This window comes from Aquarana catesbeiana, linkage group LG01, assembly GCF_042186555.1.
Source record: "Aquarana catesbeiana isolate 2022-GZ linkage group LG01, ASM4218655v1, whole genome shotgun sequence".
NCBI lineage: Eukaryota > Metazoa > Chordata > Amphibia > Anura > Ranidae > Aquarana > Aquarana catesbeiana.
This window is the reverse complement of record NC_133324.1, coordinates 368,393,657-368,420,643: the sequence shown is the minus strand read 5'-3', so window position 1 is coordinate 368,420,643 and position 26,987 is coordinate 368,393,657. Positions and strand designations below refer to the sequence as shown.

Genomic DNA, 26,987 nt, shown 5'->3' with positions numbered 1-26,987 from the left:
TGAAAGGGGCCTAAGGCCTTGTTCACACAGGGCATACACAGCGTACCTTTACAGGGATGCACGGGTGTTTCGTGCATCTCTGTGCAGGCAGTCCCATTGATGTCATTTTGGATGTAGCAACTGCACGAACAGAGCCGTTGCTCCCAATTTTACATCCATGTAGGTCCGCATGCATGTTCATGAGCTTACACTGCCTGCGTTCGGGGTCACTCACACGGATGTCAGATTGGGAACAGCAGCTATGCCTGTGCAGCCGTTGCATCCCAATTGACATAAATGCGATGGAACACCTGTGCATCCCTGTGCAGGTAAACACAGCCCTCCATGGGCATACACGTTAGTATGCCACATGTGAACAAGGCTTTAGTACTAATTTAGCAGGAATTTTGTAAGTTACGTTGTGTTTATGTGCAATATTAACGATTTTAGTGTATTTTTAGTGAAAATAGCGATATGATGAACACTTGCGCAATTATTGCAGGGCCCAAAAGATTAGTAGCACTTTTTTTACTCTACTGGCCATGTGCTTTTAGAAAATGTCTAGTTTGAGGGGTCTTTTCAAATTCTGAAAGCTGTAAGTGAAAAATAAAAACCTCCAATTTTTAGAGAAATTTTGTTTACGTTCGATTTTCACCATTTTGCAAAAAGGCGCAATTTAAAATTTACAAATATTTGTTATTATTGTTATTGATTTGTCATTCACAAATTCTGAAATCTGTATGGGAAAATGTAAACCTTCAGATTTTTGGAGAAATTTGGATATTTAAATTTTTGCGTACGTTCGATTTTCACTATTGTGCAAAAGGGCGCAATGTAAAAATGAAAACTTTTTGTTATTTATTAACTCCATACAGGTTAAGCTTTTATATTTAGTAGGGATTTAGCAGGAATTTTGTAAGATTAGCTGTGGTTTTAGTGTATTTTTTGCCAATATATTGGTTTGATAAACATTTGCGCAAATACCACGGGGTCTAAAAAAATCAGTAGCACCTTCTTTTTATTCTAAAGGTCATATGCTTTCAGAAAATATATGGTTTTGGGGGTCTTTCACAAATTATAAAAGATGTAAGGGGAAAAATGGAAACCTTTTACAATTTAAAAGTTACAAATATTTGTTATTTATTCACTCAATACAGGTTAAGCTTTTATATTTAGTAGGATTTAGTAGGAATTTTGTAAAATATGTTTTTTATCTGCTAATAATGGTTTGGGTATATTTTTTGCAAATATTGGTTTGAAAAACATTTGTGCAAATACCGCTGTAAATCAGTAGCACCTTCTTTTTATTCTACTTATGTGCTTTCAGAAAATATATTGTAGCGGTCTTGATATATGTATAACTTAATGTTATGTTATATCTTATCATCTGGCGCGATCTAGCGGCCAAAATATAAAAGGATTGCATCTTTAATCTTTTATTATTCAGAAGTTGACATGCAATGTCAATGACATGTTTTGTTTGTTTACATCTGGACATTAACTTGACCTACCCACAATGCTCATTAACTCCCATGAATCTCAGGGAACAGAACTGCATTGTGGGAAGATTATAAAAGGGCTGGGAGGGGCCATCTTAGGTCTCTTGGACACGCATGGCCAGCCTGGAAGGATCTGTGTGAGGTCTCCAGCACAGCGCGGCCTACCTCCGCGGAACAGCCATCCGAGCAGCAGTATTGTGACACACCAGAGAGCTGGACTGACGGCGGGGCAAGACTGGGAAGGAGCCAGAGGAGCCTGTCAGAGTCATCTGGGAGTTCCGGGGTGTCTCGGGGTGTGGAGCGGAGCAGCGCAGCGGTGCCGGCCGGCCGGAAACAGAACCCTGTACATCAGAACGGAGTCTTCTGACAACACTGTCCTGGTTGGGTGAGAGGGCTGTTGCCCACAAGTTTCTTGATGCACTTTCATACATTCGTCTACACAAGACAGAGTTGCTGGGACCCATAGTCCCACAAGCAAAGTCAAGAGGATTTAGTACTGAGTCCCGGGCAGCAAAGTTAGTTATAGTGCTGCTGCACCAGAAACTTACTTTCACATTCTCAGTCTACTTAGATCGGGAGTCATTAACCCTTTGAATTACAATTCTACTTTGTTTGCTAGCAGAAGAAAAGAAGAAAAGGACTATTTAGTAAAACACAAGGCCTTGTGCCCCTTTACTATATTGGGGTAGTGTGATACTATGAGGGAGCTCTCTAATTGTTGTATTATACTTTATCAAGTCAATCTTTGATTTAGTATAGTAATAAAGCGTGCAGGAAATAGGACAGTGCTCATAGTGAGATAAATGCACTCTGATGGTTATCCTATTTACTTTGCTACACCACTTATATATTATTTCAGACATTTTATACCTGTATTGTATTCTTGTAATATAAAGTTCAGTTGACTGTCAGACTACGTTGGTCTGACAGTACAACCATTTTAGTACCCCTCTTTAAAGCAATTACAGTAAACAAAGATTTACTTAAGTATAACAGTGTGAGTGTTATTTCTTTTGTATCATCAAACAAGAGAAGATCAAGGTAAAGACAAACAGGTATACTATGTTGTGCACTGTGAATTTGCTTTAAGGTTTTGTTGTGATCGCATACTATTACACATGATGGAACCCGAAGTGTCAGAGGTAAGGGTAGCTCCGAGGGTCTGGGATGGCCAGTGGGAAAATGAACAAATTAGCAGCTCCTACGGGGGTAGTGCGCTACATGGAGGTCCCACTGAGATTTCCCAATTGGAATGCCCGAATAGGCCAGGAGAGGAAGTCATGAGCTCAGCTGCGGCTACTCAGTGGAGTCAAGAATTTGGGGGTGTAGCCCAGAAGACCACTATACTGAGACACCCAGGAGACCAATGGTTTGATAGAGATGTGCGACTACTAATGCGGAAAGCAGTGCCCGGACAAGGTTGCCATTTGTTAGGTTTAAAACAGAATGTACAGGAGAACTTTACTTACGCCCTCTTAGAGTGGAAAGAAGCCAACCCGACAGAGTTCCAGGGAGGGATGGTGAGCCCAACTGAGGGCCTGGACGGAATGGTAATCCCAGTCCAAGAATCAGAAGAACAGCCACCAGCAACACCGCCAGGGAGCCCATTGGCAAGGAGTTCAGAGAGAGGCAGCCCAAATTCTGAGAGCCCAGGGTTAGAACAAAACCTACAGCCCAAGATGCCGCCAGCGTCTTTTTTACCTAGACATGAGTCCTCTGGTGAGGAGGACATGAGTCCTCTGGTGATACAAAGTCACCAGATGTCCATGAATGAGAAGTACCGGAAGCTGCCCATATTCTCCGGGCGGACACCGAGGCCAGAGGGAGAGGAAGATTTTGAGAGTTGGATGGATCAGGCCACTCAAACTTTGGAGGATTGGAATGTCCCGGGACATTTAGCGAGAAGGCGGATAAGTGAAAGTTTGCTAAGTCCAGCAGCTGATGTTATTAGGAGTCTACGAAGAGGGAAGCCAGACTGTGGTGCTAAACATTACATTACAGCTCTCTATGCTGTGTATGGGAAGATCGAAAATTTACCTGATCTGATGCATCGGTTTGAGCACACTCACCAGAAGATAGGGGAGAAGTTGTCCGAATACATTGTCCGTATAGACCAGATTTTACATCAGATATTCTGTAGAAGGGTGTTGACCCTCGGGAGGCAGATAAAGTCAGATTAAACCGGACCTTAAAAGGGGCCAGACCGAACCACCCCATTGCCCTTCGGTTGCTCTTAAAAGGCGCTGGGGAGATTCCCTCTTACCCCGAAATGATGGGGTTAGTGCGAGAGGAAGAAGCTGTCCTGGAAGAAAAGAACAGGGAGATCCAGATGGCCAGAGATCCCTTGCAGAGAAGTGGAAGGGCTGCTGCACAGTCAGTATCAGTGGAAGGTATGGAAGATGTGGATGCAGAAGAATGCTGGTGGGAAGAACACCATTCGATTTCGAAAAGGGGAGTCTTTGTCAGTGCCAACTCGACTAAAGTCGACTGAGGAAGAACTCCCGGCTAAATCTCTGCTGCAGCAAGCGTTGCTTCAAATGATGGGGGCACAAGCCAAGAGCTCAAGTGAACGAGTGGATAACCGGAGATGCTATCAGTGTGGAGAGTCTGGACATCTTAAGGCCCTTTGCCCACGGAAAGAATCAGATGCTGCATTACTGAGGGAGCTGATCAGGATGTTGAAGATGCTATTGAAGGAGCAGCCGGCGGGAAACTTCAGAGGGTCTCAGTGAAGGAGCCAGCTGAGAACCCTGCAAAAGAACAGAGCTCCAAAGGGGAAGAAAGGAGAGAGAGGCAGTCCCAGTTTACGGAAGATGGGTGAATGGACAAGTAACCCAACACCGGGGTCAGGGGACCGGGAGCAGAAAGTCAATGCCTCACTGTTACTAAAACTCCAGTTGGGCCTTGTCAAGATGCACGCGGGGAGGCCCGCTCCGAGAACGCAGCTAAAAGAAACTCTAACACTGCGCCTAGAATTGGCGACCAAAACTCTCAACCTAAAGATAAGAGATTAAAGTAGAACAACCGCCTTGTCAACAAGAGGGGGCAGTCAGAGAGTTTTCCCGAAAGGCTAGTGGGACCATCCCCTATTGTGTCCGTACAGATAGAAGGAGTGTATACACAGGCTCTACTAGATACAGGAGCACAAGTTACTCTGTTGTATCGAGATTTCTATGATAGACACTTAAGTCATATTTCCATCCGAAAGTTGGAGGAACTCGAGATCTGGGAGATTGGAACCACTCGATGCCCTTATGATGGGTATATCCCCATACAAATATCTTTTGGGCCGGCAGCTGTAGGAAAAGAGGAAACCTTTGACACGCTGGCAGTGGTGTGCCCCAGGCCCCCTGGAGCTGGGCGGAATTCCATACTGGTGGGGACGAATACGGATCTCGTGCGGAGGCTGCTGTTTGCTGTCTTAGACACTGAAGGGGGTGACACCTGCAAGATCCACCCACAGTTACAACAAGCTTACCGTCGAGTGGTCAGAGAGAAGGAAGCCCCGAGAGCAGAAGTGGGGCGGTTGTGGAGCTTTGAGGGTAAAGCAAGGACACTATGGCCGGGAGAGGTTACTCAAAAGAAGGCCACCGTAAAACTAAAGTGGGATCAGCCGGCACCATTTGTAGTTTTGGAAACGGAAGAGAAAGCACGAGCAAGAGGCCTGGAGATGGTTCCTGAATTGGTTCCCACCCGGGATTTGTACCGAATAAGAAAAAGGATGCCCATCCGACTGAAGAACGTGACGGACCAGCCCATCAGGTTGAGGCCTCAGATGCTAGTGGGACAAGTTAGTGCAGAAAATCCTTTGCTCCCAGAAGAGGTGAGGGGCAAGAAAGATCGTCAAGGTCTGGAAAAGGAGTTACAGCACTGTGCAGAGAATTTGCCCTCTCAGTACCAGGAAAGGGCGAAATCTCAGTTGAAGAGGTGGGAGAAGTTATTCACTCAAAATGATTTCAATGTGGGGTGTGCCAAAAGTGCTAAACACAGGATTCGCCTCCAGGAAGACAAGCCATTCCATGAGAGAGCCCGGCGAGTACTGCTTAGTGACCTGGAAAACCTACAAGAACAACTGGCTGAATTAAAAAAGTCGGGGGTAATCCAAGAATCCAGAAGCCCATACGCTTCCCCCATCGTAGTGGTGAGAAAGAAGAATGGGTTCCTTCGTATGTGCATTGATTACCGCACTCTGAATTGGCGTACGACACCTGATCAATATACCACCCCTCGCATTGAAGATGCGCTGCAGTGTCTTACAGGGGCCAAGTGGTTCAGTGTGTTGGACTTAAAGAGTGGGTATTACCAAATTCCCATGCATCCGGCAGATCAAGAAAAGACTGCATTCATATGCCCATTGGGGTTCTACGAGTTCAGCTGAATGCCTCAGGGCCTGTTGGGGGCCCACGCCACTTTTCAGCATCTTATGGAGAGGACGGTCGGAGACATAAACCTAGTGGAAGTTTTGGTGTATCTGGATGACATCATCGTGTTTGGGAAGACCCTTGAAGAACATGAGACCCGCCTGGAGAAGGTGTTCTCCCGGCTATGTGAGGAGGGATTGAAGCTGTCAATAGAAAAATGTCAGTTCTACTGGACCTCGGTTACATATTTGGGACATGTAGTGTCAGCAGGAGGAGTTGCTTCTGACCCGAAAAAGTTGGAAGCCATTACCAGCTGACCCCAGCCAAGAACAGTCACAGAGTTGAGATCCTTTTTGGGGTTCTGCTCTTACTATAGAAGGTTTGTGGAGAATTTTGCCACCATTGCCCGACCCCTCAATGAGTTGTTGCACAAGGTTACAGAAGAAAACGAAGGGTCAGGGTTGAAGATGAAGAAGAGCAGCATTCCAAGAAAAGGGGAATCTATACAGGATCAGTGGACTCACTCGTGTGAAGAGGCGTTTAAGAAACTGAAGAAGAATCTGACAGAAGCTCCTGTGCTGGCTTATGCTGACCCCAGTTTGCCTTATGAGGTACATATAGACGCCAGCAGAGATGGATTGGGGGGTGCTGTATCAGCATCAGTGTCACGAGAGACAAGTCGCCTCCGTTCGCCGGGCTGCGGGGCGCATGCGCAGTGGGCTGTTGTTGAGACGTGCACCCGTTCGCGGCCTGATGGTGCGGCGCGCGCGGGTGCACGCCGGTCCATGTGTGCGCGCCGTCGCCCGTGCGGGTGCCCGGTAGCGCGTCACGCTGACGCACTCACCGGGAGGCTACTTCAGACGACACCAGCACCCAGTCGGGTTGCTGGTTTGTCGTCAGCTGTACCCTGCTCCGTGTTTGTTCCTGGTTCCTGATTCTCTGATACTTGATCCCTGCTTGTTAAACGACCACTCTCCTTGTCTGCCGGATACCCTGATCTCTGCCTGTTTAAACGACCACTCTCCTTGTCTGCCGGATACCCTGATCTCTGCTTGTTAAATGACCACTCTCCTTGTCTGCCGGATACCCTGACCTCTGCTTGTTAAACGACCACTCTCCTTGTCTGCCGGATACCCTGACCTCTGCTTGTTAAACGACCACTCTCCTTGTCTGCCGGATACCCTGACCTCTGCTTGTTTAAACGACCACTCTCCTTGTCTGCCGGATACCCTGATCTCTGCCTGTTTATAAGACCACTCTCTCCGCTGGCCTGATACCCCCTGATCTCTGCTGTCCGAAGGACTTTCCTATTTGCCTGTTTAATACCCCTTGACCTCTGTTTCCTGTACTATTAGGTACACCGGTCCTGCACGGTTCCGCCAGGAGGCTTTCCACAACCCAAGTGAACCTGAGCCTTCTTGCAGCAACTACCGGAGACCCGTGCCTCCGCGTGCTTCCGATCCCCTGTACCACCCTCGGGGGTTCGGGTGCGCGTGGTCGTAAGGGCGAGCCACTCTCGGCATCTCGGCTTCGGTGAGTATTGATGTGACAGTACAAACCAGCCAGATGTCCGAGGCCGACAGAGCGCGCTCCCCCTTGGAGATCCTATGCCAACAGGTCTCCACCCTGGCAGACTCTGTGCAGAGGCTACAGGAGGGATACACACAAATTGATAGCCGTCTCCAGCAACTGACGGGTCCACTCCCTTCTGCCGCCGCGGCTCCCGCACCTAGCAATGAAGGCCCGCTTCCTCAGGCTGCTGCCAGTCCTACGGTCGTAATGGCACTTCCGGAACCTAGGGTCCCCACACCAGAACGGTTCTCAGGGGACCGTAAAAAATTTAGAGCTTTTAAGAATGCATGCACACTCTACTTTGCTCTGCAACCCCGAACCTGCGCATCAGAAGTGGTCAAGGTGGGATTTGCGATTTCTCTGTTGTCAGAAGAACCTCAGGCTTGGGCCCACGGCTTGATGGAATCAGGGAGTCAGGTGCTTAATACTATCGACACGTTCTTCGAAAGTATGTCGCAGCTTTATGATGACCCACAACGCATGGCTACGGCCGAAGCTATCCTGCACCACCTAGCTCAGGGAAGGAGACCAATTGAGGATTACACGGTGGAATTCCGTAAATGGGCGGCCGAAACTAACTGGAATGAGCCAGCTTTACGCCATCAGTACCGCCAAGGCCTGTCGGAGCTCCTCAAGGATGAGTTGGCCAGGATGGAGACCCCCGCATCTTTGGAGGAGTTAATTCAGGCAGCCACCAAACTAGATAGACGCTTGCGGGAACGTCGGTCAGAACGATTCCAAAACCCCCGCCCTGCATGGACGGCTTCAAGACTCCAACCTACTCCAATATCATCACCTATAACAGCTGGGTCTCCTACTCTTCCCGACTCCGAACCTATGCAGCTTGGTTTGGTACGGCCACCACTAACCTCAGAAGAGAGACAACGTAGACGGCAGTCCAACTTGTGTCTCTATTGCGGGGGAGCCGGTCACTTCCTGCGTAACTGCCCGATAAGGCCTAGTAAGTTCTTTCAGCCAAAATCAATGACTTACCAAGATAACAATACCCCTAAATCTTACGTCATGTTGTTTATCTCATTACAGCTACCGGAAGGGGAGTCCCGCCTGCCGGCGATCATTGATTCGGGTGTATGTAGCTGCTTTATGGACGCTGCCCTGGCCTGGAACCTGCATGTGCCCTTACAAACCAAAACTCAACATCTACAGGTTCACTTGGCTGATGGGTCTCTTCCCAGCTCAGGTCCAATCACCCAAGAGACTCGACCCATTCTAGTGACTACTGATTCTGGGCATTAAGAGCTCCTACGCCTGGACCTTATTCATTCTCCTATGTTCCCAGTCATTTTAGGCCTACCCTGGCTACAGGCTCATGATCCTTTGATTCAATGGAGTTCTAAGGTGGTCTCATTTCCTTCTTCTTACTGTTCTCAACACTGCCGTCCTTTGAAGCCCAAGATCTGTGCTACAATTTCAGCTCCTTCAGTTAACCTCCAACATGTTCCTCAGGAGTATCATGAGTTCCAGGAGGTCTTCAGCAAACAAATGGCCGATTGCCTCCCGCCACATCGACCGTATGACTGCCCAATCGATTTACTGCCAGGGTCAGAGATTCCATTTGGTCGCATATTTCCTCTTTCAGAAACGGAGCTGGAGGCTCTCAAACAATATATTGACGAGAATCTGGAAAAGGGGTTCATCCGTCCCTCATCCTCACCTGCCGGAGCGGGTATATTCTTTGTCGGGAAGAAGGACGGTTCCCTTAGACCCTGTGTGGATTACCGGCAGTTAAATAACATCACCATCAAGAATCGGTACCCATTACCGCTCATCCCAGAATTGTTCCAACGTTTCCGGTCAGCCAGAGTCTTTTCCAAATTAGATCTCCGGGGGGCATACAACCTTATCAGAATTAGGGCCGGAGACGAATGGAAGACGGCCTTCAGCTCCAGGTTCGGGCATTTTGAATACTTGGTGATGCCATTCGGGCTTTGTAATGCTCCGGCCACTTTTCAACACCTGGTGAACGACATTTTCCGCAAATACCTAGATGATTTCCTTGTGGTCTACTTGGATGATATCCTAATTTTCTCTTCTACACTTGAACTTCACAGGGGTCACGTCAGGACAGTTCTGGCCATTCTGAAACAACACACACTCTACCTAAAAATGGAGAAGTGTGAGTTTGAAAAATCAGTCGTGCAATTCTTGGGGTTCATTATTTCGGCAAATGGGGTGGAGATGGATCCCCAAAAGATACAGGCTATCCAAGAGTGGCCAGCTCCATCTGACAAAAAGGGAGTCCAACGATTTATAGGATTCGCTAACTTTTACCGGAAATTCATCGTTGGATTCTCCACTATAGTGGCACCCATCACTCAACTAACCCGCCGGCATGGCTCATTCCAGTGGTCCCAAGCAGCACAGGGAGCTTTCGTGAAACTAAAGGATCTGTTCAGTTCCGCTCCCATTCTCCGGCATCCTGATCCTTCTCAACCGTTCGTATTAGAAGTGGACGCATCAGAAATAGCCACAGGAGCAATCCTTTCTCAAAGACAAGGACCCAAAGCCATCTTACATCCAGTTGCATTTGCTTCCCGAAGACTCAGTGCAGCAGAATTAAATTACGATGTAGGTGACAGGGAGCTGCTGGCCATAAAATTTGCCCTGGAGGAATGGAGGTATTTACTTGAGGGGGCACTCCATCCAGTGATGATCTTCACAGATCACAAGAACCTTGAATACCTCCGAACAGCAAAACGACTCAAACCCAGACAAGCTCGTTGGGCCTTATTCTTTTCGCGCTTCAATTTCCACATTTCTTATAGACCTGGTGTAAAGAATGGGAAGGCAGACGCCCTTTCCCGGATGTTCTCAGCAGACCTCCAGACTTCGGAACCAAGCACGATTCTTGCGCCTCAAAATTTCCTTGGGTTGGCACAGACAGACTTAGTGTCCTCCATCAAGATTTCGTCCAATACATGCACGGACCCAGAGGTACAGTCTCTGAAGAAAGATAGAGGTCTCTTTTGGATCCGGGGTAAAATTTTTGTACCGCAACGAACTCGGTTAACAACCCTCAAAATGTGCCACGACCATAAGTTGGCCGGCCACTTCGGGGTTAGGAAAACTGCTGACCTGATCTCTCGCTCCTTCTGGTGGCCGGGTTGGAGACGGGATTGCAGGGAGTATGTGGCCTCTTGTCCCCCGTGTCAACGGAACAAGGGCCAAAACACCAGATCCTGGGGTTTACTTAAACCACTACCTATTCCAGAATGACCGTGGTCCGACGTATCTGTAGATTTCATCGTGGATCTGCCAGCCTCAGAAGGCTACACTATTTTTGTTGTGGTCGACCGTCTATCTAAGATGGCCCACTTTTTGCCCATGGAAGGTACCCCTTCTGCAGTAGAGACAGCCAATATCTTCCTGAAAGAGGTCATAAGACTTCACGGTGTACCAAGGAGTATAGTGTCTGACAGAGGCGTGCAATTCACGTCCAAATTCTGGGAGGAACTCCGTAAAGCCTTGGATATTAAAGTATGCCTCTCGTCAGCCTATCACCCTCAGAGCAACGGCCAAACGGAGAGAACAAATCAAACCTTAGAGCAATACCTCCGTTGCTTCTGTTCGGGATCCCAGGATGATTGGACAAAACTTCTTCCATATGCAGAGTTCGCGTATAATAACTCAATTCACGCGGCTACCAACCAAACGCCTTTCTGGGCCAACTGCGGATTTCATCCCACTTTTCTGACTAATGACATTCCCGAAATAGCAGTCCCTGCAGTGCATGACAGAATAACATCCTTGCAGACTAACTTCCAGAAAATCCAAAACATGTTACAAAAGGCTCAAAAGGCCTACAAGGAGCAGTATGACCGAGGTAGGAAGGAAAACCCAACATTTAATATAGGGGAAGAAGTTTGGTTGTCCACCTCTAACCTCAAGCTACAGTTGCCATCCCGAAAATTGGGACCTAAATTCATTGGCCCTTTTCCTATCAAAAGGATCATCAATCCTGTGGCCATGGAACTAGCTCAGAGCAATACCTCCGTTGATTCTGTTCGGGATCCCAGGATGATTGGGCAAAACTTCTTCCATATGCAGAGTTCGCGTATAATAACTCAATTCACGCGGCTACCAACCAAACGCCTTTCTGGGCCAACTGCGGATTTCATCCCACTTTTCTGACTAATGACAAGTGAGCGCATCACGCTGACGCGCTTACCGGGAGGCTACTTCAGACGACACCAGCACCCAGTCGGGTTGCTGGTTTGTCGTCAGCTGTACCCTGCTCCGTGTTTGTTCCTGGTTCCTGATTCTCTGATACTTGATCCCTGCTTGTTAAACGACCACTCTCCTTGTCTGCCGGATACCCTGATCTCTGCTTGTTAAACGACCACTCTCCTTGTCTGCCGGATACCCTGACCTCTGCTTGTTAAACGACCACTCTCCTTGTCTGCCGGATACCCTGACCTCTGCTTGTTAAATGACCACTCTCCTTGTCTGCCGGATACCCTGACCTCTGCTTGTTTAAACGACCACTCTCCTTGTCTGCCGGATACCCTGATCTCTGCCTGTTTATAAGACCACTCTCTCCGCTGGCCTGATACCCCCTGATCTCTGCTGTCCGAAGGACTTTCCTATTTGCCTGTTTAATACCCCTTGACCTCTGTTTCCTGTACTATTAGGTACACCGGTCCTGCACGGTTCCGCCAGGAGGCTTCCCACAACCCAAGTGAACCTGAGCCTTCTTGCAGCAACTACCGGAGACCCGTGCTTCCGATCCCCTGTACCACCCTCGGGGGTTCGGGTGCGCGTGGTCGTAAGGGCGAGCCACTCTCGGCATCTCGGCCTCGGTGAGTATTGACGTGACAATCAGGCTGGGGAGCTGAGGCCTATAGCTTATGTGAGCAGGAGCCTTGCCCCCTCGGAAAAGAATTATTCGGTGCATAAGCTGGAGTTTCTGGCCCTCAAGTGGATGGTGGTCGACAAATTGAGAGACTGTTTGTATGGGGCTCAGTTCACAGTAAAAACTGACAACAACCCCTTGACCTATGTTTTGACCACTGCCAAGTTGGATGCCACTGGACACAGATGGATAGCAGCGTTGGCTGGATTCCGGTCCAGTTTGAAATACCGGCCTGGAGTGGGAAACCGAGATGCAGATGCATTGTCTCGAAGACCACACAGACAAGAAGAAGAGCCGGCGGAATGGGCCTGTGTGAGTGAAGAGGGAGTGCGAGCTCTGTGTCAGGGTCTGGAGCAGGAAGGAAGTGAAAGGGTGGCTGCCGAATACATAGGGGTTCATCCATTAGCGATCCCCAGCCGATATTGTGGACTAACCCACGTGAGGGGAGAAAGTTTGCTGCAGCTGTCGAGAGCGGATTTGAGACGGGATCAAATGGAGGACCCAGTGGGTGGATTAGTGATGCATGCATTGAAGAGTCAGAATCCTAAATTGTTACAAAAAAGTGGGGAGCCTGAGCCGAAAATATTACATAAGGAGTGGAATCGACTGATGCTTAAGGACGGTGTTTTGTACCGCAGTTATGTCACTGAGAAAAACGAAGGCGGGCAGCAACTGTTCCTCCCAGAAAAACACCAGATGACTGTTTTAGTTTCTCTGCATGATGAGCATGGTCATTTGGGAGCCGATAGAACTCTCCGGCTGGTTAGAGATAGATTTTACCGGCCCAATATGCGAAAGGAGGTGGAAAACCACTGTCATTCTTGCCTTACTTGTATCCAGAGAAAGACAGCAGCTGCCATGGGTCATTTACAAAGCCAAGAGCCCCTGGAGTTGGTGTGCATTGACTTTCTGTGCTTGGAACCCGATATAGGTGGAAGAGGCAACGTTCTTGTAGTGACAGATCATTTTACCCGATATGTTCAAGCTTATCCCACCAAAGATCAAAAGGCCAGCACGGTAGCCAAGGTCCTTGTGGAGAAGTTCTTCATACATTATGGGTTGCCTGTAAGGATCCACTCAGATCAGGGCAGAGACTTCGAGAGCAGGTTAATACGTCATATGTGTGCTCTGTTGGGCATTAAGAAGACTCGCACCACGCCTTATCACCCTCAGGGTGACCCTCCACCCGAGCGGTTCAACAGGACTCAACTGAACATGCTGGGGACTTTACTGTCTGACAAGAAACAGCATTAGGGAAACCACATTGCAGCATTAGTCCACGCATACAACTGCACGGAGAGTGATGTTACTGGGTATTCCCCATATCGCTTAATGTTCAGACGAGAAGCCAGACTTCCTGCTGACCTGGTTTTTGGTACGTCTTTGGATGATGTCCCTTTGACCTCACATAGAGGGTATGTAGATCGACTGAGGAAGAACCTAAGACAAGCATATGAACAAGCCGTAGAGCATGCTACCGTTAGGGAGTCCCGGAACAAACAGAACTTTAACGCCAGAGTGAAAATTTACGACTTGCAACCAGGAGATCGAGTTCTACTAAAGAATCTGGGTATACCAGGAAAGCACAAGCTGGCGGACAGATGGAAGCCACAGCCTTTCGTTATATGTAAACGAGTTCCTGGATTGCCAGTATATCAGATTCAACCAGAAGGAGAGTCGGGGCCAAAGAAGATGTGGCATAGAAACCACTTATTGCCACTGTCGGATGCTGTGAGAGTCCCAGAAGCTGATCAAACATCCCCTGGAAGATTGACACTGGCTGGTATCCGTTCCAAAGGGAACAGGGAACTCACCTATGACACGCTAGGGGAAGTTCCGAAGAGCCAGTCTCTACGGCTCGTCGTTCTGACCCTGAAGCTCTGCCACCCGCTGTCAATTGGGTAGGCAATGTATCTGCTCTGATCTCAGAACACTGTCGGGTGGGACACGGCAGTTGCCCTGGCCTTATCAAACTTTGGTGATGAAATTACACCTGAAGTCTGTCAGTTAATATGTGAAAGCTGAGGGGCAAGTAAATATTTGCCTGTCATAAGTCCGGATTTGCATATGATTTGGTTTATATCAGATATGCTCCCATGGTATCTTTGGGGACCAAAGAGTTCAAGCAGGGGGAGTGTGTAGCGGTCTTGATATATGTATAATTTAATGTTATGTTATATCTTATCATCTGGCACCTCCTAGCGGCCATAATATAAAAGGATTGCATCTTTAATCTTTTATTATTCAGAAGTTGACATGCAAGTGTTTTGTTTGTTTACATCTGGACATTAACTTGACCTACCCACAATGCTCATTAACTCCCATGAATCTCAGGGAACAGAACTGCATTGTGGGAAGATTATAAAAGGGCTGGGAGGGGCCATCTTAGGTCTCTTGAACACGCATGGCCAGCCTGAAAGGATCTGTGAGAGGTCTCCAGCACAGCGCGGCCTACCTCCGCAGAACAGCGATCCGAGCAGCAGTATTGTGACACACCAGATAGCTGGACTGACAGCGGGGCAAGACTGGGAAGGAGCCAGAGGAGCCTGTCGGAGTCATCTGGGAGTTCCGGAGCGTCTCAGGGTGTGGAGCGGAGCGGCGCAGCAGTGCTGGCCAGCCGGAGACAGAACCCTGTACACCAGAACGGACTCTTCTGACAACACTGTCCTGGTTGGGTGAGAGGGCTGTTGCCCACAAGTTACTTGATGCACTTTCATACATTCGTCTACACAAGGCAGATTTGCTGGGACCCATAGTCCCACAAGCAAAGTCAAGAGGATTTAGTACTGAGTCCCTGGCATCAAAGTTAGTTATAGTGCTGCTGCACCAGAACCTTACTTTCACATTCTCAGTCTACTTTGATCGGGGGTCATTAACCCTTTGGATTACAATTCTACTTTGTTTGCTAGCAGAAGAAAGGAAGAAAAGAAGGACTATTTAGTAAAACACAAGGCCTTGTGTCCCTTTACTATATTGGGGTAGTGTGATACTAAATGAGGGAGCTCTCTAATTGTTGTATTATACTTTGTCAAGTCAATCTTTGATTTAGTATAGTAATAAAGCGCGCAGGAAATAGGACAGTGCTCATAGTGAGATAAATTCACTCTGACGGTTATCCTATTTACTTTGCTACACCACTCATATTATTTCAGACATTTTATACCTGTATTGTATTCTTGTAATATAAAGTTCAGTTGACTGTCAGACTACGTTGGTCTGACAGTACATCCATTGTAGTACCCCTCTTTAAAGCAATTACAGTAAACGAAGATTTACTTAAGTATAACAGTGTGAGTGTTATTTCTTTTGTATCATCAAACAAGAGAAGATCAAGGTAAAGACAAACAGGTATACTATATTGTGCACTGTGAATTTGCTTTAAGGTTTTGTTGTGATCGCATACTATTACACATGATGGAACCCGAAGTGTCAGAGGTAAGGGTAGCTCCGAGGGTCTGGGATGGCCAGTGGGAAAACAAACAAATTAACAGCTCCTACGGGGGTAGTGCGCTACATATGGTTTGGGGGGACTTTCACAAATTCTGAAAGCTATAAGTGAAAAATAAAAAACAAAGGAAAAATTGAAAAAATGGTCTGGCCACCTGAGTGTACAAAATGGAGCACAGAGCCCTGGCAGCGAAAGGGTTAAAGGACTTTTTACATATACAATGGGTATAAAAAGTTTGTACACACCCCTGTTAAAATGTCTGGTTTCTGTGATGTAAAAAAAATGAGACAAAGAAATAATTTCAGAACTTTTTCCACCTTTAATGTGACCTATAAACTGTACAACTCAATTGAAAAACAAATAAGGGGGTAGAAGTAAAACTAAAATAATGTGGTTGTATAAGTGTGCACACCCTCTTACAACTGGGGATGTAGCTGTGTTCAGAATTAAGTAATCACATCCAAACTCATGTTAACCGGTTCTCGACTGGAGCACGCTGATGTACGTCGGCAGAATGGCACGGCTGGGCAAATGGGCGTACCTGTACGTCCCTTTAAATTTGCCACTGTGCCATCGCACGCGCCGCCCAGGAGCTCTGTGAGTTGGGTCGCGGGTCCTGCAGACTCGATGTCCGCGGGGATACCCGCGATCATCTCACGGAGAGGAAGAACCCGTTCTGCCTAGTGACAGTGTCACTGATCATAGCTCCCTGTGATCGGGAGCTATGATCAGTGATGTGTCACAGCTAGCCCATCCTCCCTACAGTTAGAACACATCCCTAGGACACATTTAACTCCTACAGCGCTACCTAGTGTTAACCCCTTCACTGCCAGTCACATTTACACAGTAATCAATGCAATTTTTATCAAACTAAATGCTATATAAATGTGAATGGTCCCAAAATCGCACCAAAATTGTCCGACGTGTCCGCCATAATGTCGCAGTCATGATAAAAATCACTGATTGCCGCCATTACTAGTAAAAAAAAAAAAAATTAATAAAAATGCCATAAAAACTATCCCCTATTTTGTAGACACTATAACGTTTGCGCAAACCAATCAATATACGCTTTTTGCAGTTTTTTTTTACCAAAAACATATCGTTTTAAACTGAGGAAAAATTAGTTTTTTTTTTTTTAAAATGGGGATATTTATTATAGCAAAAAGTACAAAATATTGCATTTTTTTCAAAATTGTCGCTCTTTTTTTGTTTATGGCGCAAAAAATAAAAAATGCAGAGGCGATCAAATACCACCAAAAGAAAGCTCTATTTGTGGGGGAAATGGGACGTCAATTTTGTTTGGGTGCAGTGTCGCACGACCGCGCAATTGCCAGTTAAAGCGACGCAGTGCCGAAATGCAGAAAAATGGCCCAGTCATTCAGCAGCCAAATCTTCCAGGGCTGAAGCGGTTAATGTGTTAATGTCAATAAACACTTATTGCGATTTTTTTTTACCAAAAATATGTAGAAGAATACGTATTGGCTTAAACTGAGGAAAAACATTTTTTTAATATTTTTTTGGGGGGATATTTACTATAGCAAAAAATAATACGTTTTTTTAAAAATTGTCGCTATTTTTTTGTTTATAGCGCAAAAAATAAAAACCGCAGAGGTGATCAGATACCACCAAAAGAAAGCTCTTTGTGGGGAAAAAAAATGGCAATTTTGTTTGGGAGCCACGTCGCACGACCGCGCATTTGTCAGTTTAATTGTCAGTGCCGAATCGCAAAAAGTGCTCTGGTCTTTGGCCAGCAAAATGGTCCGGGGCTTAAGTGGTTAAATAGGAGTCAGTACACACCTGCCATAATTTAAAGTGCCTCTGATTAACCCCAAATAAAGTTCAGCTGTTTTAGTAGGTCTTTCCTGACATTTTCTTTGTTGCATCCTACAGCAAAAGCCATTGTTTGCAGAGAGCTTCTAAAGCTTCAGAGGGATCTCATTGTTAAAAGGTATTGTCAAAAGAATTTCCAAGACATTAGATATACCATGGAAAACAGTCCATGTGAAAACAGTCATTATCAAGTGGAGAAAATATGGCACATTACTAAGAACTGGATGTCCCTCAAAAATTGATAAAAAGACGAGACAAAAACTGTTCAGGGAGGCTGCCAAGAAGCCTACAGCAACATTAAAGCAGCTGCAGGGATATCTGGCAAGTACTGGCTGTGTGGTACATGTGACAACAATCTCCCGTATTCTTCATATGTCTGGGCTATGGGGTAGAGTGGCAAGACGGAAGTCTTTTCTTACGAAGAAAAAATTACAAGCCTGGCAAAATTTTGCAAAAACACATCTTAAGTCTCCCAAAAGCATGTGGGAAAATGTGTTATGGTCTGATGAAACTAAGGTTGAACTTTTTGGCCATAATTCCAAAAGATATGTTTAGCGCAAAAACAACACTGCACATCACTAAAAGAACACCATACCCACAGTGAAGCATGGTGGTGGAAGCATCATCCTTTGGGGCTGTTTTTCTTCAGCTGGAACAGGGACCTTAGTCAAGGTAGAGGGAATTATGAACAGTTCCAAATATCAGTCAACATTGGCACAAAACCTACAGGCTTCTGCTAGAAAGCTGAACATGAAGAGGAACTTCATCTTTCAGCATAACAATGACCCAAAGCATACATCAAAATCAACAAAGGAATGGCTTCACCAGAAGAAGATTAAAGTTTTGGAATAGCCCAGCCAGAGACCAGACCTGAATCAGATTGGAAATCTGTGGGGTGATCTGTAGAGCGCTGTGCACAGGAGATGCCCTCACAATCTGACAGATTTGGAGTGTTTTTGCAGAGAAGAGTGGGCAAATATTTCCAAGTCAAGATGTGCCATACTGACAGACTCATACCCAAAATGACTGAGTGCTGTAATAAAATTAAAAGGTGTGCACTTGTGTAACCATATTATTTTAGTTTTTTATCTTTACTTCCCTCCACCTAAAAGATTTCAGATTTTCAGTTTGTTCAACTGAATTGTACAGTTTATAGATCATATTAAAGGTGGAAAAAGTTTAAAAATGATTTATCTTTGACTCATTTTTTTACATCACAGAAACCTGACATTTTAACAGGGGTGTGTAGACTTTTTATATCTACTGTACCTATGCTAGACATATACATATATTTATAGGCATCCTGTATATGGCAAACATTTATTCCTACAGTAATCTTGGGATAAATATAAACTTCTGTTAGGCTAAAGCTCTTACCAAGAATGAATTCTTTATAATCTGTTCCATTTCTTTCTCTGATTTGCTTTGGAGGGCAATTAATCTTTGAAATAGATCCAGCACAGCTTTTTCAAGGCTCGGTAAATGACGAAGCCACAGGCTAAGTACTGCTGATTCACTTAGCACAATCTTCTTCCTTTATTTGCAAGGAAAACACAAACCAATTTAAAACAAATTTTGTCTTATGATAGACAACATAGCAAATGAAGACCGACATTTCTAGTCTGTTACTGTACACACCGTGACATCAAAAGCACATTTCCAGAAATCTTTGGAAAATTGTTAGAATGGCACATACATCAAAAGAATAATTCAATAAAAAAAAAAACATGTAAAATATCCAGGTACTGCCTTGCTACTGTATTCAAAGACAGGTGTAAATAAAAAATATGTAAAAATAAAATACATACAGCGCTTATTTTGTACATTTCAAATATATTGGATGGTGTTTTGTAAATGTTTTTACACCATTCTGAATGTGTTGAATGTGTTTATAAACACACAATACAAATTAACAGACTGCACACAAACTTTACATTAAAGCACCTGTGTGTTCAAAAATGGGCATAAAGTGCAATACAAATATATTCTAGTTTCATCATTCTATGATGTGGGACTATGGCGTAAATTATACCAATCCATACTTGTCAAAAAAAAAAAAAAACTTAGTCCTTGAAGGCCTCGTGTACACTCGCCATTTAGCCCAGATGATCAAGGTTCCAGCATTTACCTGTGAGCGAAGGGCAGTGGTGCACTGTCCAGCCCTGCTGCCTACAGCCTGTCAGACTCTGTATGCACATATGTGGCAAAACAGTGATCCAAAAGCCTTGGTGCTACCATTTTTATGCGTATGACTGGAGGCTACAGTTTAACCACTTCAGCCCCATAAAAATTTACCCCCTTCCTGACCAGAGCACTTTTTGCAATTCGGCATTGCGTCACTTTAACTGACAATTGCGCGGTCATGCGACGTTGCACCCAAACAAAATTGACATCCTTTTTTCCCACAAATAGAGCTTTCTTTTGGTGGTATTTGATCACCTCTGCGGTTTTTATTTTTTGTGCTATAAACAAAAAAGAGCGACAATTTAGAAAAAAAACACAATATATTGTACTTTTTGCTATAATAAAATATCCAAATTTTTTTAAAAAAAAAAGCAAAAAAAAAACTCAAAAAAAAAAATCGCAATAAGCGTATATTGATTGGTTTGCGCAAAAGTTATAGCGTCTACAAAATAGGGGAAAGATTTATAGCATTATTATTTTTTTTTTTACTAATAATGGCACGATCTGCGATTTATATCATGACTGCGACATTATGGCGGACACATCGGACAATTCTGACACATTTTTGGGTCCATTGGCATTAATACAGATCAATGCTATAAAAATGCATTGATTACTGTAAAAATGTCACTGGCAGTGAAGGGGTTAACACTAGGGGCGATCTAGGGGTTAACTGTGTTCCCTGGGAGGTGATTCTAACTGAAGGTGGTGGTGGTGGTGGGGGACTGACTAGAGGAAGTGACAGGCCGTGGTTTCTAGCTAATAAGAACACATGATCTGTCACTCCTGTCAGAACAGAACAGGGAAGTGTGTGTTTACACACACTCGTCCCTGTTCTGTGTCTCCTGCTCATGATCGCTTGTGGCCGGCGGTCATCGTGACCGTCGGCCACGAGCATCGGCACCCTCCGGCGGTGCTCGTGCCTGCTATCCCAACCCTGCAAGCCAACGTATAGCTACGACGGCTAGCGCAGGGGAGCCAGCCTGCTGCAGTATAACTGCGTTGGTTGGTCGGGAAGCGGTTAAAGCATTTGTTAACCCCCCCCCCCCAAAAAAAAATGGATCCTGCTCCTTTAACCGCCCTGGCGGTATGATTATTTCAGATTTTTGCGTCTCAAATCGGTACAATTATTTTGCATAGAAATTTGGCGTTTTATATTGTAGGCCTGTAATTCTTGGAAATAACACACTTGAATCTGTCCACCAAGAGTCTAGTAGATTTCCCGGGTATGATGAAGTTTGAAACACAAAATCATAAATTATAATAAAATAAATAAATATAAATAATTATAAAAAATAATAATATAATAATAATAAAATAAATTTCCCCATGAGTCACTATCGCTCAATTCTGCAAGTGTTCTAATTTACAATCGCTGTTTTCTAGCTGGTCTCAAACGTTTGACGTAAAGGGACACTTTTTGGTTGCTATGGACAATCTCTAGTTTCCAGGCAGAAAGAACAGTATATATAATATAAAACTGCATGCAGGGCACTGGGCAAAGCACTGGGGACAAAAGGGATGTGAGCAGAGATTGCTCTCTCCTCCTCTCCTCCAAACTGACAACAGCAGAGGAATCTCAGCCACGCCTGCTGCATCTCTCAGAGGAGGAAAGGAGAAAGCTATCTGGTCATGTGATTGCACTCTCGGCAGTGAAATGAGGTATTTGCAGCATTTATTTTTATAATCACACACAGAGGGGGATACTACAATAGGAGGCAGTGCTGATGGTGTACACAGGTTAGAGTTGCTTAACAACCACTTTAAAGCAGCTGTTAAATCCTCCTAAAAGGAAACTTATGCAAATAGAAACAGGTGGGCTGCCAATGCATCCTTATGAAATATCTAGTTGTCTGGCTGCTAAGCTGATGCTGTGCTTTCTGGCTGCATTCACACCTGAGTGTACCGTAATTTTTTTTTGCACGTTTTTATGCGCGATTCTGGCACATCTTTATACGCAACGGGTGTTTTTATGTGCGATTTTGAGCTTTGGCGTTTTTTTAATAGCCAATAGGGAAAACTCATATGTTGCATCATTTGTTGCTAGATACTTCAGCTTTTTTAGTTTTTCCATTAGCTTTTATTTCTTTTTTTAATTTTTATTATTCATTTATTATTTTTTTAGGGTAAGGCTGGCCATACACTATACAATTTTCTTGTTCAACTTTCCTTTAGATTTACCAAAACCATATAATATGAGGTCAAACCTAAACCCTTTCAATTTGTATGCTATCAGGCAGGCCCTTGCACTACATGGTTGAAGGTAATTCTAAAGGAAATTGAATAAGAAAATTGTATAGTGTATGGCCAGCCTAAGGGTTTAGAGAGTTATGGTTAGGTTAGGGTTTAGATTAGGAGTTGGGGTTAGGGTTATTTAATTATTTATTTTTTTGTTAGGGTATAAATACTACTACTAAAAAATAATAATAAATTAATAAATATATGTAAACCCCCCCCAACAAATAAATAAACATAATCATAAATAAATAAATCCAATAAATGAATACTAGGTAATAAATAAAAAATTAACCCCTAACCTTAACCCCTAACCCTTAAAAAAAAAATAATATAAACATAAAAAACCCTAACCTTAACACAAAATAAATAAGTACATTCTTATTATTAACCACTTCAGCTCCGGAGGATTTTACCCCCTTCCTGACCAGAGCACTTTTTGCGATTCGGCACTGCATCGCTTTAACTGAAAATTGCGTGGTCGTGCGACGTTGTACCCAAACAAAATTGACGTCCATTTTTTAAAAAATTTTTTGCACTATAAACAAAAAAAGAGTGACAATTTTGAAAAAAAAATATTTTTAACTTTTTGCTATAATAAATATCCCCCCAAATATATATATATAAAAAAAAACATTTTTTTTCCTCAGTTTAGGCCGATATGTATTCTTCTACATATTTTTAGTAAAATAAAAAAAAAAAAAAAAAAAAAAAAAATCGCAATAAGCATATATTGATTGGTTTGCGCAAAACTTATAGTGTCTACAAAATAGGGGATAGTTTTATGGCATTTTTATTTTTAATTATTTTTTTTATTAGTAATGGCGGCGATCTGCATTGATTACTGTGTAAATTACACTGACAGTGAAGGGGTTAACCACTAGGGGGCAGTGAAGGGGTTAAGTGTGTCCTAGGGAGTGATTCTAACTGTTAGGGGGCTGGGCTTTAACACACAGGACAGCGATCACTGCTCTCGATGACAGAGAGCTGTGATCTCTGTCCTGTCACTAGGCAGAACAGGGAAATGCTTTGTTTACAAAAGCATCTCCCCGTTCCTCCTCTCCGTGACACGATCGCGGGCACTCGGCGGACATGAAGACCGCGGCGAGCGGGGGGCATGCCCGCACCGCTGGCCACGTGAGACACAGCTTCTTAAAAGGGAACGTACTTGTACGCCCTTTTGCCTACCAGCGCCATTAATAATTATTAATGGCGCTAATAATACTTTAATATTTTTTTAAGGTTAGGGGTTTTTATGTATTATTACACATTTTTTATTTATTTATGATGACTTTTAGATATTTGTGTATTTATTTTACATTTATTTATTAATATTTTAATTATGTGCCAAAAACACTCAAATCAGCCCAATTTGAGCTACAAAAAAAGCTCCAGAACTTTTTGGAGTTTCAGGTGTTTGGCTTCAGGCAACTTGGAGTGGAGATGTGAACCATCTTCATAGAGAATAATAGATTTTTTCTCCTCCAGCGTTTTGGAGCTTCGAGCTTCAAGCTACAAAACGCTAAGGTGTTAATGGGGTCTCCGTGCTTTGAGTAATTACCAGTTTTTCTGATACATATTTGCTGAATTCTTTTTGTTTGTTTTTCCATTGTGGGAGGAATGGGTAGTCCTTTGCTCATTATTTACTGGGATTGCAAAGTGGAGATATTACCTTCAGTCTATGACACGTTGAGATAACTTTTTAAGCCAATGTCTTTGTGTCAGCTACTTGATTGAATACTCCATACATTCCGAAGGAGACAGGCTAACAGACAGAATCACTTGTGCTTTACTGGATTCTTCATGAGAAAATATGAAGAATGTACTTTGTATAGGTCATACACAAAGGGCAGTTGCATAGTTGAGCTGGGTGGGTCTGTCGTAGCTGTTAAAGGGGAAAGGGGGTTTTCATTTATGGTTCCAGTAGGGGAATGAAACCTGTTTCACTCTACCCAAAATGTAAAAAAAAAAAAAAAAAAAAACCACTTTAGATAGAGGTCTTCCATGTAGTGTGCTATTCAGTCTATGGTGAGATAATTAAATCAACCATTTCAAGTGTATCTAAACTAAAGAAAAAAAATGTAATATATTGCAGTTTACCAGTTCTTAGATGTGGTAGCTGCATTTGTTTTTGTTTTTTTATTTCAGACTTGTCTACCTATTTTTACCTGGTTATCCTGCCAATAGCAAACTTCTTGCCCTGGTGTGACAATGCTTATTCAGGAGGCATACTGTCACCCTAGTCTGCCCCCTCCTAATTGTGGCTACAGAACACTTCCCTCTTTCTACATCTTTCTAAAATAAGCAGGAGGGGCTTGTAGTGTACGAAGGTGAACTTGGCAGGGCTGATACTACTGTTTAAGATTTCAGTGCAGCAGAGACAGAGTGCACAGAAAGTTACAAGCTCAATGGATTTTTGGCAGTATCAAGTATTTTTCACTAACTGGACAGACAAAAAAAGAAACACATTCAATAATACATTTAACAAACCAAAAGAGAAGTTAGGGTTTACATACATTTTAATCAACTGATGCACACTGCTTAACTATGCTAATATTATAACCTTCACTATATCTGATGATTTGCACTGTTCATTTAGCTGTGATGTTTTAACAGCAAACTATACAGCTAAAGCCTTTCTTCTTCAATTATTTTTAAGACTTTTACAGTACAGATGCAAGGAAAAGCGGAAAGACTCCCCTATTTGGTACATCTGCGCATTGGAATAAATAACAAAGTGCAACAGAGACATATACAGTCACCAAGATCATTGGAATGACATAAACATGCAGCAAAACATAGGATTGTAGTTTACTGCTATATGTCAAAATTACAATTCACTCATATTTTTAGATGCTGTTTCCCTGGGGTCCACTCCATCTAAAAAAGTCCTAAGTTCAAGAAACATGGTGCATTTATGTCAAAGTGGCTGGATATGCCTTTGTGTCCACTCTTTGTAAATCCACGACTTTAAAGTCAGGAAAAATAACCAAGTGTTCCTTTATCTAGTTTTAAAGTATGCCACTAGATGGCAATATTACCAAGCACAAATCCAAATAAAGTAAGCATATGTATTACAAACGCATATTATTATTACAGATTCATAGTTAATCTGAATAATATTTAAATGACTTATTTGCATAATCATCTCTTTATCATGTCCCCATTATTCTTATTCTGTAAAATTACTTCTGACATAAGAAACTGACTTGGCAGGTTGCTGTCTTTCCAACGCATGCTAGCAGTATAGCAGTTTTAGACATTTCTTGCATTTTGTAAGTGAAAACAATTTTTCTAAATAGCTTTTTACTCAAGTAGCACAAGATTTCAATGATGTTGAAAAATGTCAGCAAATAATATAGAGCTGATAAGATGAATCAGAAATAACACTGAGCAAAGCAACTGAAGTTGTATTTAGTAGCTAGTAAGCTCCATTGCTGAAGTTAATAGAGAAAACCTGACTGTGCTATGGCTGACCGTTCAATATTTCATACGTTTTTTTTCCAGTGCTTGTAAAATAAACCCATATAGCAGTCATTTATCAATATATTTTATTATAACAGATTCAAACTATTGTGTTTTTTGTGTGGCTGCAAAGAATGTTAAAGAAAGAGTGCAACAGTCTCAAGTAGATTGCATCAATATCTATATACTGAAGAGCAGGCATCACCCAAATAGTATATAACTTAAGCATACAAATAGTTTAATACAGATATTTTAGGGGTTGGATCACTACCTAGCTTATATCTACAGCCAGCTTTCATGGAACCGTGAGAGATAAAGTCTTAAAGTGATTGTAAAGGCCTAATATTTTTTCTTTGTATAATAAACATGGTATACGTATCTGCTCTATGCAATGGTAGTGCAAAAAGCAGCCCCAAACCTCCTCTTCTGGGGTCCCCCAGCAGCACTTCTGGTTGCTCCTCTTCTGTGTGTGTGTCCATCGTTAGACACACAGCACGACTGCCCTCCTCCGCTGTGCCTCTTGTGAGGAAAGGAACAGAGACCAACAGCGCTGCAGACAGGCACAGTGCTAAATCGAGGTAGGTAAGTATATAGGAAGGTGGGGGGCATACAACTACTAAACTTTTTTTTTACCTTTAAGTGGTTTTAAACTCTTACGTATACCCAGTGAAGCGACTGGCCTCAGGTAATACACAGATATGAAACACTCCTACATGAGTTCATGTTTATCTGCAGCCATCTTTTCTTTACATCAGCTCAAATTGCAGAATTTATACAGCTTGACTGGGATTTCAGTCAAGTCAGTCTATTTGAATAGAGAAAGGCAGTCAACCTGCTGTTTGGTTTTATCTGCATCACACTGAACATGGACCAAGGAAAGCAAATGAGATACCGTATTTATCAGCGTGTAACTCGCACTTTTTTCCCCTTAAAATCAGGGTAAAATCGTGGGTGCATGTTATACACCGATCCCTGATGTCTCTGAGGGAAGAGGAGCGAACACCACTGAATTACATAGAGCCGCGATCTCCTGTGTACCCGGCGCTCCGTCTCTCACAGTCATGCCTCCTGGCCCCACTGTTCTGTCTATCATATGAGCAGGGCCAGGAGGCGTGGCTGTGAGTGACGGAGCGCCAGGTACACAGGAGATCGCGGCGCTCGCTCCACCTCTTTCCTCGGAGACAGCAGGGATAATCCAACACTGGCGAAGCTGCAATAATGGGAAAGGTGAGGCTGCAGATGGGCACTGAACAGGCTGCATTGTTAGTCAATTTAATTGCTGCAGATGAGCACTAAGCAGGGTGCACTGATGGGCAATTTAGAGGCTGCAGATGGGCACTGAGCAGGGTGCATTGATGAGCTGTGACCCTAATTTTGCTTCAAAGTTCTTTATTGAAAATGTAAGTATTTTCCTTAAACTTCCCTCCTAAAATTGGGGGGCTTGTTATTCGTCTGTGCGTATTATACACCAATACGGTAGTTGCCTGAGAAGAAAGGATATAAGATCATTTCTCCAAGCATTGTGTTCTTGTGACCACAGT

General features: G+C 43.9%; 1 protein-coding gene across 4 annotated transcripts in view; it reads right to left on the bottom strand.

The window, feature by feature from the left end:
• Positions 1 to 26,987, bottom strand: part of FANCC (FA complementation group C) — a 335,114-nt gene that overhangs the window by 93,696 nt on the left and 214,431 nt on the right. For all 4 annotated transcript variants that reach the window (XM_073633174.1, XM_073633184.1, XM_073633193.1 and 1 more), the window contains exon 8: positions 18,940 to 19,096. In XM_073633174.1, coding sequence (XP_073489275.1) covers positions 18,940 to 19,096 — 157 coding nt within the window. The remainder of the gene's footprint in view (positions 1 to 18,939; positions 19,097 to 26,987) is intronic.